Source organism: Polyergus mexicanus, unplaced genomic scaffold (assembly GCF_030449975.1).
Source record: "Polyergus mexicanus isolate NDT 795.1 unplaced genomic scaffold, iyPolMexi1.0 SCAF_7, whole genome shotgun sequence".
NCBI classification, from domain to species: domain Eukaryota; kingdom Metazoa; phylum Arthropoda; class Insecta; order Hymenoptera; family Formicidae; genus Polyergus; species Polyergus mexicanus.
In genome coordinates this window covers 7948093-7967442 of record NW_027223327.1, presented here as the reverse complement: position 1 = coordinate 7967442, position 19350 = coordinate 7948093, and the positions used below count along the sequence as shown (strand labels likewise).

Genomic DNA, 19350 nt, shown 5'->3' with positions numbered 1-19350 from the left:
AATATGGGTCAGTAGAGACCTTTGCTGAGCACTTTCGATAAAAAATATCATTGCTACATCCACTGTGCATTAACGATTCGTCAATGATTACATACGATATAGTTTCCTTTTCGATACATATGTATACATTCGCTTTATTACAAGTATCACTTTATAGTATGTGTCTGTTATAGGACGTCTCGTCCTATGTATATCCTATGTTATGTATATCCTATGTATGTCCTATGTTAAGATTCCTGTATTGTAAAATCGATAACGCCCTCGCTAATGATTAAGATTGAATATAAAGAGACACAATAGGAACGGCGAAACATGAGAGTTCTATTAAAGTATCGGCTATCGCTCTTTGCAATTCGTAGGTAATAATAAAATATCGGAGAGAGTGCGCGTTCATCCGTGTGGATTCAAGTTTGTCTTCTTTTTAATGTCGGCAACTCGATGTGATATTTTAGCGGAGTAATTGACGCCAATTCCATTGATCAATTCGACGTAACAGTTAATGCATATATATGTATTGATTATTTTGAGAGACTAGGACCTTTTATGGCTTCAATTAGTCTCGATTGGTGGCCGTTGGTTGAATCGCTATTTACAAATACGCTGTTGTTCCATCTTTTTTAAGGGAGAGATTTTGATAAAATTTTTTTCATCATTATTAATTATACCTTTGGATCTTTTTTAATCCCCATCAACAGGACCGGCTTGTTCGCACATGGGAGATGTCTCTCAATTCTCCTTCGAGAAGAGAGGTGAGTACTATTTCGCTACATCATATAGTCTAGGATCATTTCTCGTGAGACTTGTTAACTGAGAGTTAATTCATCTTGTTTGAGTATCTGGTGTCGAAAACTTTCTCGTTTGCGAACTTGCCGGCTTCTACGTCTGAAACTTATTGCAACGCGCCACATTACTCGCTCTTTTTTTTTTGCACTCTCTTTCCCTTCTTCTCAATTTTTCTTTCGTATTGTCCGCTTGGTTTATGTATATTACATTGAGCTTTGGCTGTACACGCGGATATATAGCCATACGTATATTTCAATGTACATAGGTATTCAATTCCAATTTGTTTTTGATTCTCGATGAACGATAATGTGTGGCAATTTATTCAATTGCTGTTATCGTGACCTGATTTTAATGGATAGGTTTTAAAACGGAAATACTTTTCCGACGCGAATCGCAACAACTAATTAAATTGGAAAAGATATCAACGCATTTGTTTGTTACTTTTTAAAAAATGATGTAAAAAGCTAATAATTTTTATATATTGTATATTTCGAAATTCAATCTCTTCATATATTTGACATTAATTTTAATGTATCTTATTTTTTATATTTGAAAAAAAATATTGTTAGGTAAGTGTTAAATAAACGAATACATGATTATTAGCGAGTGAAAATACAGAAATCTGAATCCGAATCCGAAAGAAGACAAACTCGAGTGCATTAATGAAACACTTTTCAATACGTAGAAAGATTGAGAATGTGTTACGTACTATCAGTCCGCTGAGGAGAATCCTTTCATTTTCTTGAACACAGTTATACAATTAAATATAAAATATTAATAATCCTCAATTTTTTGATCAAAGAATTACTATTACAATTAAATTTGGATTGAAACGATTTTACAAGAAAATTTTTGGTATAATTAATAATCTTTGGGAATCGATATTTCTTATTTTATTTGAAAAATTTATTTGTTAAACCTGAAGAAGAGGGAAATATGCGCGGAGATAAATTTTTGAATTAAATATTTCACGTGAAATATTTGTTGTATTTCTTTCATCAAATTTTTAAAGAAGGTACGCACAGATACCTCTTTTTGTATTCGAAAAATTACTTTTGTAATTCACATATAGATATATAATTATATATAATTTTTGCATTTAAGATTAACTACACGAGTAGACAAATATTTTTAATTTCTTGTTTTATAATACGAGTCGAAAGTTTATTCAGGTTTCAAAATGTATTTTTTTAATTGAATCAAATTTATGTAAGAAATCATCTTGTATATCATTTATCTCGCGCATTTTCCTATACCACAGTTTAGATAAAGCTTCTCTTTTTTTTTTTTTTTTTTTTTTATACTATTATCTGATTTATTGTTTGTAGAAAAGTCTACGCGATTGTAATATAGTATAAGAAACGTGCGTTCAAATAAATTTTACACGAATCGTAGGATGGTACAAGGAGAAATCAATTTCTTGTACAGGCAATACTAATTGCACCAAAGTATTTATTCTTAGAATAAGTAGCAGCGAAGGCACTAAATTATATTTGTTTATCAATGATTATTACGAAAGTAAAGTTAACATTTTATCAGCATGCAAGTGTCGTCTAGAAACGAGGACAATTTCTGAAACTCTATATAAATCTTTATACAAGTACGAGCGTCATTTAATTTTTGTCGCATGTAAAGAATTAGTGTTGCATAGAGTCTTTTATTTTACATTTTATTTTTACGAGGCGTCTTTTTCATTTCTATTTATCCTTTTGCATGGCAGATAACTGATAACAACGTAAACTTCTTGCAAAATATTTATCGCAGTATCGATACGGCGAACTAACGTTGCAACAAGAAACGAATATATTTTATGCCGATTGAAATTCTAATTATGACACTCGTCAAATAAGACGCCACGACAGAAAAATCAGAGTAACGTACTCGCAGGCGATTGTGTTTAATCGCGTCATGCATATGGAAATGTATTGACGAGGTATACAAACGTTTGCCTTATTTTCGCTGACATCAGCATAGAGAGACGACTTTTCCCACTACGCGATTAGCCTTAATACTTGTTTCTTTTGCAATTGTTCTCTTCGTCTACTTATACGATTTATCGCGATTGACTTCACTGGTAGAGAACGTGTCGCTTTATAATATTTATTTGCAATTCATTCTATATATGTACACGTATGTCCACCTGTTCGTGTACATTGATAACACCTCTTTTTAACGCAATATATCCGATAATGGCGTTCGCGAAATATAATCTCTAGCGAGAAATATTTAATGTTTTGACATATGAAAAATTTAGTAGTCAGATAAGAAATGTCACAATCACGCATAATTGCAGTTATGCAGTTTCGCAAAGCTTCGTTATGCGAACGTATGCAATATACACGGACGTGCGGACATATTTAACGTAGATTATCAGTGATTAAATAATAGCATAGAAAATAATTGTTTTCCTTTCACCACGAAGCTAGAGTCTTTCAACTATTTTGCCATTGACCTTTGATACTTGATATTGTATTTTTATTCTCATTTTCTTCTTTCTTATATATTATATGTATATATGTATAGCTTAGTTCTTCAACTAGTTAATCGCCAATGTGTGATACTGTATGAAATCTTTTGGAATATGCATGTATGTGTGTCCATGTATGTGCTGTGTACTTGTACATATATGTATATGCATTCACGCTCGTCAACTGCTGAATATTATACGTATAGATGCATGTATAATTTCGTCGGCAAGCAGGACACAATATGTGACGAGATATGCACTAACGTTCTTTTTTTTTTTTTTTTTCCAGATAAAAACTGAAAACGCTCTCTTTATCATTGTCGTAAAAGATATTGCTACAAAATTGTATCGTATCTTAAATAGTATGTCACATTATTATGTATAATTTGATTTTTATAAATGACAGAGTTTCAATAACGAGTAATACCGAAACGCGTGAACTGATAATACCAAAATGCGCACGCTTTGTTGTCACAGCTTGTATCCCGCAATCTTGTTTCTCGAGTCGATGTTGTTCATGAAATGGCAATTGATTGATTGGCATCATATTGGCTTATATCTGCTTAACATCACGCGCATGAGAAAGGAATTCGTCTAATTACAATCGCGATACTGACGATAGAGTTAAACGAGAAAAATTCAACGTTTGTATCGAGCATAATGTCAAAACGGAAAAAAAATAACATGTGAAAATATACGCGCGCGCAATCTGAAAATTTTCGAAGCCGATCACCTTGACGCAATCACTTTGAAAATCGCGAAAAACAATTTTGTGTTGCGATTAGCCGATTTTTATTATAATAGATCATTTCCATGTTTTTTTTTTTTTTCGAAATTTCTGTTATCTCGCGATTATGGCTAAGATATAGACTCATGTTCGCAAAAGTCATCACAATTAAATTTTTTAAAAATTCTTCATTCTAGGAACTTCCGTTTTATATGTTTTAATATCTAACATTCGCGATTCCTCGTTTTCCGTATGGCACATATGTCAAAGCGTAATAAGGTTTAAAAGTAAAATTGCAGATATATCTGATGGCATTTTCATTTGTTCGCTTGACTTTTTTCTATGGGATATGAGTTACCTGGAGTTTAAAGCAGATAAAAGAAAAATTTATTATTTTCTTCTTGTGAAAACTTATGACGTATAGAAATTAAATGGACGGGCGAATTCAAGTATTGCCATTGATGTGGTATGTACATGGTTAATGATCGCTCTTTCGCTCGCGCTCTAGATCTGTGTGCGATTAAATCTTAATATAATACATTTAATAATATACTCTCACTTTTGCATCTTTGCATTCCTTACTTGTATTTTCGTGCGCTTTTGAGAGGTCTCGCGTACACTGTATGTTAGAGTGATCGTTCAACTCTATTATTTATTGATATGATTACACGCATAATACGTATCGTGATCGATCGCGATCACGGTATATCTTATGCGTACACGCATAGGTGAATGTATGGATACTGTTTTCTACTTATGTACTCTTTGATGTGCATTGGCTTTTGACTCATTTGCCTAGTGTATTGTATGTATTTGTGTGTGTGTATGTGTGTGTGACATGTATACTTATTATATTTATATACCTTCTCACCCTCCGGTATCTCAATTATACAGTAACATTTTGCTAAGGCATTCGTTATGGCAAGTATATTTTAAAGGTGCCGATGTCTAAATACGCGCGTGAAATACTTTTCGTACACTTTATAAAAGTATAGTCGGCCGGTTAATCCCCCTGTAAATATAATATAGCCAGGCTAGGATCTCGAATCGATTTTAAAAAGAAACGACGGCCCCGTTAGAAAAGAACTGCGACCTCGATTCGAATTTTTATATGCATAGATATATATGCGGCTTGCACACACTCGCGGCCCGCGCTAATTTTTCCCTACTCGCATGCAATTCCTCGATCTAGAGTTTTGTTACGCCTAATTATTTCATTAGTAAAATATATCGGATCGCAAATCGCTACGTGTAAACCGCGAAACGAGAAGAAGTTAGATGTTGAAAAGCACGAGTGTGTGTTCCTTCGCGGCCAGAACGCGTCCGATTACTAAACTTCCACTCTGTGTAAGTGACACTAACGAGAATGCAACTGTATCTCGTGAGAAATAGTACGACGGTTCGAAATATTCGTACGTACCAAGCGTTATTAGCTGAAGGTCCAATTGATTTCCTCGTTCGAATTAAATCCTTGGCTATTAATTATTGCTTACTCACAGCATGAGCCGGTTTCAATGAAATACGCACGGCAGCGTAGAACATACGGCGTATAGTCCGCGCGTATATTTACTATTATTACTTTGCACCTTTTATGACACGGTAAGATCGTTTGCGAGTAATGGCGTATCATTACGATTAAAGCAATCTTTTCAGCCAATATATATTCGAATACTAGAATTTATATAAATTTGCACAAATTTGGATAATTTGTGTAAAATATATATATTTATTTTGCTGTATACTTATTTATTTCACACATATTTTTAACAATAGCGTCAAATTATTAAAAATTCTTTGCATTTTAATACCCTATCAAATAATGGCGGACATTTGCGGACAATGTCGTGCAAGCTACACCATTAGCATCGCAAAGGATATCGGCGATATACTTTTAGAGAACCGCAGCGTTCTTACTCTGCCATGTAAATATTTCATCCAAATTTTTAATTTCGTATACGATCTTTGTAGTTAAAAATTTCTGGAAAATCTTATTTTACAAAACGTCAAGTAAAACCTGCGGATCGCTAAAGAAACGAAAACGCGGACTCGCGTAGAAAATTAAAATATTCATCCGTATCTCACTATAACTGATTTTCTCTGTTACACGCTGCTTTCCTTTTTCACACGCGAGAAACGATCGTAATCGCGCAAACGCAATATCGTGTAATAGAAAAAGCATCGATAGACTCGTATCAGCGCCGCACAGCATGCGTACATATTCATACCATAAGCATTATTCGTATTCCCGCTCATGATGTGAACCCTGTAGAAAAACTCTTTCGTAGAAAATTGACGCTAGGGTAACGTTTTCTTCATTTTATTTTTTTACAAGGCGTACTATGCACAAATTTCCCGCCTAGCTGCCCTAGTTTTCACACGGTGCCACGATACTTGAGAATTCTGGGAGGCACAAATATCGCGGGAATCGAGTAATATTTCATATGTCGATAATAATATTGAATAATTCAGAATAGTATAATTATGCAAAAAAAAAAAAAAAATCGAAAATAAATATGATAAATTCTATGACAGTTCTTTAAGATTTAATAAAGATATAATTAATATACGACAAATTAATACGATAAATTCTATTTGACACAATTATTTAAGATTTAATGAAGAGGATTAAAATTGCTACTTGTCCGATTTTTTGCGAAATACATTTGCTATTATTTATGATTTCATTAGAAAAAAACTGTGGCGTTTGATAGCACCATCGCACTCGTGCAATCGTTAAGGTCTAGCGATTATACATCTCTATTTAATACTATACAAGAATTACTGCATGCGCAAACTTTAATTTGCGCGTAATTCGTTGTCTCGATCACATTTGATTTTTTGAATAGTTGTAGAAAAACAGGTAATGTACGGATCTATAAAATGACATATTCACATTTGTCAAAGGGGGCGCTAAAATAATTTTAATTAATTTTATTTCATATGAAATAATGAAATTAATATTTAATAATGTGTCGTACACGCACAATATATCGCGTATAGAAGAATGAGAAATATATTTTCATTTGAAACTATATAATTATATGCGAAAATACCGTGCCACCGTGCAAGAAACTATGTAAAATACATTTTTAACAGCCGATCGTCTAATAGCATTTAGCTTTGGATACTCGCGGGTTTCTTTATCGATCGTTTTTTATGGCTTTCGATCCTTGAAACCGGAAACGGAAATTGTAAGTCCACTTCGAAGGGAAGATAATTTTAAACGCGGTCGTTCTGTCGTATTCGTTAATACGATATTTAACGAGCGAGATTAGCGGAGAATAGTCGGGATGTACCGTAATTGGAAATTTCGTCCAAGTCTCTTAAGTCTGCTGTATGTGAATTGCGAGATTGAATATCCTAAAGAAATCAATATACGATAATATACGCATACGCTATATACCAGTCAAGCGTTTTTACCGAGCGCGTTTTAAAAACAATTTTCGCGTATACTTTCGCGACGTCTTTCAACAGAACGATTGATATGTGAAATTTGAAACACACGTTCACGATCTTCTCTCTCTCTCTCTCTCTCTCTTTTTTTTTATGTAACGTCCTATTCCGCATAGATCGTAGCTAAATTGATGCACTTTGATCAGCCTCGGACGACTATTGCATCTAACACTCTCGCAATCCAGTGCGCGTTATCTCTCGAATCAAATGTAGTAAACCTGCGTTTTTATCTTAGGCTGTCAGTTTACGCCAGTACAGATACTATACATCCATTTCCGATTTCCGGATCTGTTTCCCGTGGCCTGATCCAATATCGCTGTTCACGCGCAATCTATCTCTCAATACAAAAACTATTTACCTCTTTTTTTTTTATTTTTATTTAATAATGTCTCACTCTTGTCTGTTAGCATTTACGGAATAAGGTTCACACATCCCAAATAGTCACGCGATCTCTGTTTAATCCTAAAATGTTATTCTCCCCCGTCTGTTTGTAGTGCACTATAGATGCGTATCTCCTTATACGTACATTGCGTACGGTATATATGTACACGTAATATCTTGTTTGTGTATGTGAGTAGAGTACTAACACAGCGCTTCCTTGCCGCAGTTTTTTTTTTTTTTTTTTTTTTTAATCGTTTTATCGACATAAGTAGACAGTGGCTAAATAATAGTGTCTATTAGTTAGCAGTGGTAGTAAGAGAGTATATATAGCTTCTTTTTCTTTTTTTTCTCTTGTATATGATCACTTCGTTCTTTTTCCTCGCACTCGTCTCGGAGAGCACAATAACAATGTTATATATTTATATAATATTTATATAGTAATACGTACTTCTCTTAGGCCCGAACTGGCAGATTAATCCTAGACCGTTCGTACAGATTAATCTATAAAAACGTCGATTATGCGGTCTACGACTACTCTACCATTGGAATGTTTTGACCTCTTATACGCATTCTCTCTTCTTTCTTTCTCGCGACTCTATTATATATAGTATTTATATATTATTTAAGATGAGACGTGCGAGGATGTGCAAAATAATGACAGAAAACTATGTTTCTCTTACATGAAAAATAGGTACTTCTTTCTTTTTCACTTGCTCTCTCCCTCTCTTCCTTTCCCTCTCGCACGTGTGTAAGTGTTTCATGTTTACATATGTATATGTATGAAACGCGCGTGTAATTTTTAAAATCTTATGTAGAGAGATATATATGTACATGTATCCCCGATAACGTGTGTACATGCCAACTAGAAAAAACGACTTGGCTCATTTTTTTCAATCTTGCGTTCGCCAATACCTCTTGTTATCACATAAGTAAAAATAATATGCGGGTGTTATTTTTGATAGAGGATGACCGAATCACTTTTCACGCGAAAGAAAACATTGCAGTCTTCGATCTAAAGGAAAAATCGAATGACTGTCGTTCGATCATATGGAAAATTTAAAAAACGTTTCTTTATTAATCCTAAAAAGCACGACACAGTAAAATTTATTTTATTTATAATTTATGAATTTTACGTGTTGGTATTAATAAATCATTGATAAAAAATAGGTTTTTATTAATTAAAAAAAAAAAAATTAGAAATATAGATTTAAAAAAAAATTCCAAATAACAAGATATATGGCTATTTTATTATAACTTTATATATAGAAATTTAAGGGCATGCGTTTATGCTACGAATTTATTTGTACTCTTTAGAATTAAGAAGTAAGAAACGTCATATGATTCATAATCGTAAACTAAATCGTACTAGAATTATTCTTCGTACACTTCTTTATGCCTAATCCACTTGTAATATGAAATATTAAAAATGAAGAGAGTATTTTGTTTGGTTCTTTGATTAGTGTTTGTAAAATATACAAAGCGAGATCGATCGGTTATCAATTGGCCTCAAAGATGTGGGTGTTTATAAATTATTATTCGAACGGAATACGATAGATCAAGCTCCGGGGAAATAATGTCATCTGTATAAATTGCTCGTAAGTATCATCGGTTTAGTCAGTGTCAGACCATTTCGTAGCTGAATATTACAGAGTTATCTTGCAACACGATATTTAACCACTATGCATAATATTTCATATATAATATATGTGTATCTGTATTTTTTGTCATTTATTTAGTCGCCTAATTATGCGGTAGTGGTATAGTAATCATTGCAAGTAATATAATCGTAACAATAATAATAATTTATTACATAGTATTTATAGCTGCTCTTATAGTACATCGCGCTTTTTTGTCTTTACCTCATAAAAAGATACTTTGCTTGCGTTTCGCCTAATATTCATTCATTGACGTGTAACCACAGCGGCCCAAAGGACTCTCAACAAGTAAACACAGCCTTCGGGCCTTCGGTAGCATTTGTATAGAACCGGTTAATCCGTATAATCATCGCATCGCAATCTATCTTTCCTTCTCTCTCCCTCTGAATTCGTTTGCGGATTTTCAAACACGCCACTATAGTCACTCTCACCGATCCTATTTATGTACCAGGACGGTCTATCGAATGTATCCGACACTGAGTCGCAACTTTTAATCTCATCACTCGGCCTTATAATATTCACGAAGCGAATTAAAACGCAAAATAAAGAAAGATCTATCAAACAAAGCGAGTACTGAACGCAAATTATTTCGCGTCTGAAATAAAAAGGAAACTCCTTCTCCAGTAAGACATCAGCCCATTTTACGTGAATTTCTTCCTTCTCATTCTTGAACTTTTTTCCCGGAGCATGGAGTATTATTATACGCGTTATATTCGTTTTACTTATTTACGCGACTCTAATGCAGTACGAAGCTAAAGATAAATCGCATTAACTTAATCAGAATACTCTGGTCTTACGACGTACGATTTTTCTCTATGTTAGTTGTTTCCTTAAAAAAAAGAGCATCCTAATTCATCGTAGACTATACTGTTTTTTTTTTCTCTCCTAAAGTGCGAAACGTCAACTTGCAAAATCACAGAGAGAGAATTACGCATCATTACACTGTTATTATCTAGGATTATATCTAATTTCTTACGATGTGTGGACTACATATTTTCTATAAACTTCTAGGCCTGCTCTTCGTCGTCTTTGAGATCTTCATTCTTCGCTGCGTCTATCCGTCTTTCTTTAATATTGCACTTGATGCGACGCGGCGATTATTCTCAGTGAAGAGACGCGGCGTAACACGGAACTCCATGTTCTCCAACCGAGATACAGACGGCTTCTTTTTATTTTGCGTTCGTAAAAGACTAAAATTTCGTAAATGTATGAATTTTAGTCTCTTCTTAAAGAAGTCGAACAGCTTGAAAGATATATAAAAGAAATATAAAAGATATATAAAAGTCTTTAAAATATTTTCAAACATTTCTTCTTCATTTTTTTGAAATCTTTCTGTCGCGAAATTATTTCACGAAATATATATACATGTTGATACATATATATATATTTCGTAGAAAGATTTTATATATATTATTAAAATAATGATAATATATATAAAATATTAACATACACATAATTCTTTGTTTTTATATATATATATAATTTATATTTATATTTATCGCCGCATTTTTTCACGAATCTGTATCATGGTTGGAGCATAAGATTCGATTGTTCTGGTCAGTTTTGCGGTCTTGGACGAAAATGCCGTCAGATTAATATAAGAAGGCGCTATAAATCGATTGCTAGAGAACTACTGGCATGGCCGATATCTATGTATAGACCGCTGCTATAGAATCGCCCAAGCACCAGGCACAAAACCACCAGCTGTCTTATCGATAAGAAAGTTCTTATCGTTTTTCCAACATGGAGCCGTTAGTATCTCTGTGTATGCTAGTAAAACGAGTGTCGTCATTGATACGAATCCTTGTGGAAAGTATCGCTCTTGTGGAAGATCCTCCGTCCTTCTCTCGTAAGTTCTTGGCTCGCGAAATTATTTTCAGACTTTGGTCTGGGCAAGAGACAAGCCGGTAGCGTTCTAAGCTCCATACTGTGTACCTGAAATGACACAATGAATTTCATAAGATGACACGATGTATTTGATTATTTTTGTAAAGACTAGAGGAAATATGCTTATTTTATTGGTTTGTTTAATGAGTAAAATTATAGATAAAAATATATTATGTGAATAAGAACTTGCTTTTTTTTTCTTTCTTTTTTTTTTGCTAGAAAAAAAAACTGTACAAATTATAGTATAATTGACACTCTATCGCATACTTACTGATTCTTCGCTGGCGCTGGCATGCGCGGCCTGCTCTGCGAGTGCATTTACTACAGCGTTTATCGTTTTTGATTCGCTGCCAAGATCCTCTTCTCGCTGAGTCACCAAGTTAGGATTCTTTCCGATTTTGTTTAGCCTATAAAGAGAGCATGATTAAGCGTAGGGAATGTTGCACGGGGCATAACATACTATTATTTACACCAAATTCTAAACCGCTTAGCAGCACAACGATTTGTCCATTTTGTGGCGCATTATAGCGGTTGCCGCTTATCATCTGTACTCAATAGTCATTATTATTTGTTTTAATACTACTTGCACTGCTAAAGGTAATTGAATGAAGTTAACTGATAAAAGAATTAATTATCTTTGCCACACACTGCCAATCGCGAGGTCTTATGTCGATTTGTCATCGCAAAAAGACAGATAATGCGAAAATAGTAAATATAATAATGTCGATTGATTAATTCAATAAATCAATTGGGAAACTTATAATATTTTGAAAAAATATTTTTGGAATATTTGAAAAAAATATTGCAACATTATCAAGAAAATAATTTACAATATTATAATTATTTTGTGGTTGTGTGACAAAAATTGTATTTGAAATAATTTAAAATATGTTATGCCAAATTATAAGAAGATTATTATGTAATGAATGTGTCGAGAGTGTAAAACTTTTGTCATGACTTCAAATTACGATTCTTAATTATTTCCTAATCGGTTAATATCCGACTTCATTATATATTATATCGGATATTTTTACCCTTTTATATATATAAGTATAAAGAAGAAAATTTAATTATATTTTTGTATCGATATATTTTTCGAAAAGAAGTTTAATTAACCCTCTCAACTCATTGTAAGTATCGTAAGTTAGTGCGCTTTCATCATAAATTTGTCCCAGATTCTTCCCAATTCTGCACTGTCTCGTTCAAGAAGTCACACAAAGAACAATATATGTGACAATATTATTATTTTTTTTTTTTTTTAATCAAAATTTCATTGATGTGTTGTATGTGTATGTGTGTGTAATACAAGCATTGTGTTCTAATAACACATACGAGAATCGGTATGTTGAGGAAAGATCGACATGATTTCGACAGGCAGCAAATGAACGATCTCCGTTTAGTCGGACAATACACAATGCTCAAATAAAGTAAATGGAAGTGGGAGTGATGATTGACATCTATTAGCACACCAACTCGATAGAACAAACCTAACCAAAGCTTATACCTCTCGGCGGCAACGCTCTCCATCGTTCTGCGCATTAGCGGATACTGATCCAGCACGGCATTGAAATGATCCACCGAGAGGCTGAAGAGATTGCAATAGGTCTCCGCTCGAACCGACGCTACCCTCCTCGCGTTCGTTAACAGACAGATCTCGCCGAAGTAAGATCCGTCCGATAACGAGGTCGCGACCTCGCCGTTCGCCATTACGATATCGACTATGCCTTCTTGTATGAAGTACATTTTCGAGCCGATAGTACCCTCCTTAATGATGATATCACCTGTAAATTCATTTCCGCTTAAAATGACACGTAGGATTCTTTGAGCGACGCGCAAGGAAATACCTTTCCGCGCCGTGACGCTAAACGAGATGCTTTATGCGCGTGACAGAAAACGCGTTTTTAATGATAACGATAATCGATACCTGGCTGGAAGACTTCGTATCTGAGTTTTGTGACGACATCCGAGACGAAATTCGAATCGGCGTTGGCGAAAAAGGGCACGGACGCCACCAGCGATCTACAGTTATAATTTATCACATCCTATAAAAGAGAAGGTGCAATCTTTTTAGAGATACCGTATTTTTCTTCAATACGCTTTATAAACTCTTTTGACGAGTTCTAAAGTTTAATACCATGTTAAATACTAATATTATCGATTGGAGCAATATTTCATAATATATAAAGTTATCAGATGTCGAAGAATACTCTTTCAGGAATATTATACATCTCAATGTTGATCTAATTTAATTCCGATTGAAATGTTTCAACGTGTGAATTCTATCGTACTTCTCTCAATTTTTCCGAGAGCTCTCCAAGAATCAGCTCCTCATCGAAGAACTTTCCTTGATAGCGGTGTTCGAAGTACTCCGTGATCCTCTGTCTCATTTCTCTCGGTAGTTTTCGATAGGCCATGTATTCCTCTACTTGTTTCACCTACGGGTAACCCGGAAGGGAATTAAATTCCGATAGATACACACGCCGGGCGAATCGCTTTGTACTATCATCCGGTTATATCTACCTTCTCGCGGTATTGTCTTCTCGAGGAATCGAGAGATTGAATGAGATTTGTCGCGTGTCCGAGGAAAAGAGCATAACACGTCGCACCACTGATCATGCTGAGCATGGTCAGCCACATGTCGGTCAAGGACTGCGGCGGAAACCTACCATATCCGATACACAGCATGTGCGACATAGCTTTGAAGAGGGCCCACGAGTATTGCTCCAGCCAAAACGAGTCCTGTAAATAAGCATCGAGTCGTAACACGGAAATGCATTTGGCGATCGATCGCCAATTCCGATACAAAGTACCGAGTGCGTTTACGCAAAGCTTCTCTTATCTTGCTTCTTGAAAATTTCAGAGAAATTGTAACATTGCCAAATTATCCAATGACTACGTAATTTTTATATGCGGAGAACGCGCGGAGAACAGAATTTATTATTTATTTTTATATAATAAAAATATCTTGGAGAAATTTTATTTTTATGATTCCACCAATTCTATAATAAAACATATATTTTGGAAAAGCAATTTCAAAGGAGATATTATATTTTAGTTCTGTAAAATTCGAAATCATATTATATGATTAATTAATTTTATTATACATATGCTCATTAACTGCGATATATGTGGGTAAATGATAAAAATTAATTACTTACTTGTAACTCATTAATGGCCACCCATGAATTACTGGGAAATCCTTGAAGCATGGGTACCAGAAATTGCAGGCAGCCACTCCAATGGCCGATTAAGAGCATCATACAGATCAGGTTAAAGATCCGCATGAACACCGACGCCATATTCAGGAACTGCCAACAACAACGATAGAGCTTTACTCTCGTGTCGGATCGGGAATGTATCGGAATTCTCACACTTTTTCGTTAAAACTTCTCGTTTGTCCAAAGCTCCGATTGCGTAGTGTACAGCAAGTAAGCGAGTGTTGCACAAAAACGCGTTAGATATATGGTATAATTCGTCGAGTACACTGTTCTATTATTGTTTTTGTTGCTTAGGCTTAGGAATATTGAATAAACTACGTGAAGGAGTCCGTCACTAAGATCCAATCATCTATCGACAGTTACCCATTGAAAGTTTTTGTACATAAATATTGAAAAAAAAAAAAAAAAAAAAAAGACGGAAAACCATCTATTTAATCCTTTAAATAATAAATTATATACTTTGGTTTAAAATTGCGAACTTTTGGAATAAATGCATATTTTAAAATTAAAAGTCTATTTTCGCAATCACATTTCACAAATCGATTTAACTTGCTGTTGAACGAGTTTAAAGGATTAAGATTTGATTAAAATATTAAGGTTTTTGTTTTTAACATGTATATATCAAGCAAGAATCAATGCTTTTTTTAGATCTTAGTGCGGATAATTTGGGCGAGAGAGTGTCACGTTTTTCTTAGATTGTCATCGCCGTTCATACTCTCGAGGCTTCTTTTTTTTGTTCGTTAAAAAAAGCATGCTACATTAGAAAATACGCATCACGTGGCACACAAAAAAAGAACAATTTAATGTAACCTAGAAAACGTTGATAAATAACTGCATATGGTTACTCTACGAATGCTCTAACAAAAAGATATCGATCATTTGCAATTTGTTGGGTCAAGATTCTCAAACCGCTTATGCGCCAAATGTAATAACGGAATAAAACAGAAACAACGACGCTTATCTAGTAACGTCGATGCAATCCGTTTGAAAGTAAATTGCAATTATTCGGTTTGATCGTGCGCAATAAGTACGATATGGGAATCTGTCCGTATTAAAATGAAAAGGTCGGAGAACGCGGAGAATATTCCGACTTGAGCTAAATTGCCAAGTTAATTCTTCGATATATATCGGTTTATATCTTACTTTAACGACCACAATTCATTTGGAAGGTTTTATATATTTATTGTTTCTGAACAACTAAAATACAAACTATTATATCTGTAAGTGATTGATTTCCTTTTCTTTTTTTTTTCTAGTAATGATGTCGCGTTAAAATAGAATATTCTCGAACATATAATCTTAACAAATGATTTGGCTATTTGTAATAAATTTATTTAGCATAGCTAATTACAGTATAATACAACAAGTAATAACGAGATTCTCAAAATCTCTCAAAATTGCAGATTTATTATATCTTATAAAATTTATTTTTACTCATATAAAATTACGAACCTTATGAAAATCCTTCAATTAAAAATTTATCCGATGGATTAATTTAATTTTATTCGTTCGGGATTAATAAAGTAATCGATAAATTACTCAATGTTAGAGTCGGATAGAATCTCAGCATTCTCCTTTTAATCGAGAGATAAGGATAAAGTTATCTAAGGATCATCGAGAAGGTATCATGAAAGTGCGATTTATATGTCTGGGTTATATATGTACATAACGTATGTATGTACACACGTGGGGCGATGACATATATATCCGTTTTGGCACGTATATGCGTGCAGCACTCGCAACGAAACGCGACACGTGCGCGATAATAATGAGTGTGTGTCATGCACCCGCGGTCCTCGTATTCGGGAAAGTCTGTTCGAGTGTTCTGTCGGCGACGAAAATGAATTTTCAATACGACGCCGTCTCTGAGCACGTACGAAGAAAATTTCCCCGAATTCGATCCCGTTATATATACGGCGGCGAATTGATATTTCCGAACTTAAACGCGTTTGCCCAAACACGTATAAATAATTTAAATTCGTGCTTCGGGTTTCTAAATTTTTTTTTTATATATCTATGTGATATTTATCATTCTCGTTAGCTTTATGTTTTTGTAAGTGACTTTGTGCAAGCTTCATATTTGTATGAAAAAAAAATTCTGAATAATGCTTTTTGCATTGTTGGATGGAAAATTTATTAAATTTAAAGTTTAAAATTAAATTAACTTTTAAAATTTTAAATTAAATTTTTAACTGTTAATTTATTAAATTTATAAATAAAATAAAAGATTTTAAGGATAAACGGCCATGGGCAATCGCGGATAATGATGTTGAAATCGTACGGCAGTGGGACCTGTCCCCTATATAACAGGTAATTACTCTTGCATTTAAGCGCAGAAGTGACAGAACCATTGCAGTACTGACATAATAACATAATAACGTATAATAATCTGCTCAGACAAACGTGTCATCTTGTTGAAGATTCTTACTTGGTTCTATAGGTTTTACAAAAATTTATCCATCAAGATTATAAAAGCAAATAATAATTTAAGTCGCATTTATAATATAATAATTTAAAATATGTTATTTTTTACATTAAACCAATCTTAAAATCTAAGAATCACGTAGGCATAAAAACAATTTTTTATGTTAACCATAGCATTATATTTTTATGAAAATTATTATCTTAGTTAATTTGTCAAATTGCATAGCTTTATCACTTGCGCATTTGTGCTACGGAGACCTAGTACTCAAAGAATCTCATTTACAAAAATTTCATTATATCAATTTCAGTATAATTATCCTAGATATATGATCATTAAGAAATTGCAATAATATAAAAGACGATGAGAGGGAAAGAGATGCATCGATGTCCAATCGCCGTAGGATTTCGATGAAGCGCGGAGCTCTGGCTGTCTAAATGGCGCGATAAAACATTATGGATAGATTCTATTATCTATTGGGTATCGTGATACTCCATGGATGATGATCAATGGTACAGTTTCTGCGCCTACGGGAAACAAGTAAAAACACGGCAAACTTACTGCTAAACGACATATAGCTGAATACGTTACCTGGTCTACAAGTAAAAATCGTGTATATACGTTTCATATACACGTACACGCGCGCACGCATACGTATACCCTCAAGTCTTGACGGGCAATGCACGATGTATATGTATGCGCGTGGCGTGGCTTCGTAAATCAAGAGAAAGAGAGAGAGAGAGAGAGAGAGAGAGAGGGAGAGAAAGAGAGAGAAAAGAAGAGAACACAAGATAAACGATACACCGTAACTCAACATTACAACCTTTTCTTCTACGAGACAGTCACAAGTCCAATAAAGATGAAAGCTTGATTTGTTATGTCTCCACGATGATGAATGAATAATCAACGATTAATGAGTCAGCGTCACTAATCAATCGATGGCGATTTGTAAGTGGCAACAACAAACGCTCTAAACGACACCGGAACAAAAATGATTACGCAAACTAAAGACACAACAAAGAACAATCGACGAGTTCACGAAGGAGGGATGTTTGTCGCGGGCGAGTTTCACGCTTCGTTCGAGACGTTTTTAAGTGATTATTATTATGAGCATTATGAAGGGACAACGAACAAAACGCAATTGCCAAGTCAAATGATGTTAGTTAAGCGGCACAAGCCAAGCCACGATGCAAGAAAGCCGGATTTTCGCTCTTTCTTGTCATCCGTTTCTATATGTTCGCTCTTTCTTATCTCGCAAGCATATACATATAGCCAGTCGTATTACACAAAGAAGAGGGTGCACTTTCTGCGGCCGAGAAGCAGCGACAGCGAAGAGCGAGGACCAGGTACAGCAAGAGTGGGGGGGGGGGGGCGGTGATAGACGCAGGAGATACAGGGTGAAAAATCGTTCGCAGAGCAGCGGCAGGGGAAGCGAGCTGTCTACTCTCATACACATTGCACCCTATTATTATTATTTCCTTTAACATTCGCGCGTGTGGCTTGTGTGTTTCATTTTCATAAATACTTTCTCTAAGATAACGATGCGCCCTCGGATATGATAATACAGTGCGCGATTTGCAACAAAGCGACAGAGAAGGGACGCCCAATCACGTGCGCTCGTTTTCATAGGATCGTGCACACCGTCTAGCGATCAAAAGCATTTCACAATAGATGGTGCGTGGAAACAGGCTGTTTTGCAAATTATCCATCAGGGGGTTGTACATAGGACATGGAAAAGGGTACGATATATAGGGGAGATACAGAGAGAAATCGACGAAAGACAACAAACAGTAAACGAGAGGAAATTAGAATGAGAAGATGGAGAAAAATTTTGTATATATATTTTATAAAGAAACAGAGAGAAAGAGAGAGAGAGAGAGAGAGAGAGAGAGAGAGAGAGAGAAAGATAGGAAGGGTTCTCTCAAGCAGTATGACGATCAAAATTCGAATCAAACACGTCATGCCGAAATATCGACAACCGATACACCCGTTCGTTCACTTTCACCGAGAGCACGTATCGAATATCGCGCTGATCGGTCGATGATCATGGAAAAATCGGGGCCTTTAAATTTGCGTGGTTTACGCCATGCTGGCATAAATATTATGCACGCTCGTAAACGTGTGTGCCGGACATTTTCTTTTTATTATGTATATAATATAAATATATACTTTGTGGATCTCTAGAATATATCGCACACATAGTTACATGACTTTCTCATCGCTAGGCGGGTGCCGATGGTGAATGTATAAAAGCATAGCCTATTGCTGCGGGTATATGTAATGTATAATGCGGCGGAAAAAGTATATAAAAGCTGAATGTTTGTAATTAAACCAACGAGCCAATCAGCGTACAGCTC

The 19350-nt window shown here is 34.7% G+C and overlaps 1 protein-coding gene across 11 annotated transcripts in view; it reads right to left on the bottom strand.

Moving 5' to 3' along the window:
- Positions 1-9592: 9592 nt before the first annotated feature.
- The window catches only part of Ih (hyperpolarization activated cyclic nucleotide gated potassium channel Ih), a 109611-nt gene continuing 99853 nt past the window's right edge, over positions 9593-19350 (bottom strand). For 6 of the 11 annotated variants that reach the window (XM_070298277.1, XM_070298282.1, XM_070298285.1 and 3 more), the window contains 7 exons: positions 14512-14661; positions 13874-14092; positions 13642-13788; positions 13278-13395; positions 12846-13134; positions 11625-11760; positions 9593-11401 (listed from right to left, as the gene is read on the bottom strand). In XM_070298277.1, coding sequence (XP_070154378.1) covers positions 11255-11401; positions 11625-11760; positions 12846-13134; positions 13278-13395; positions 13642-13788; positions 13874-14092; positions 14512-14661 — 1206 coding nt within the window. In that variant the 3' untranslated portion in view covers positions 9593-11254. The remainder of the gene's footprint in view (positions 11402-11624; positions 11761-12845; positions 13135-13277; positions 13396-13641; positions 13789-13873; positions 14093-14511; positions 14662-19350) is intronic. The other 5 variants (XM_070298279.1, XM_070298283.1, XM_070298286.1 and 2 more) reach the window with 1 other exon arrangement.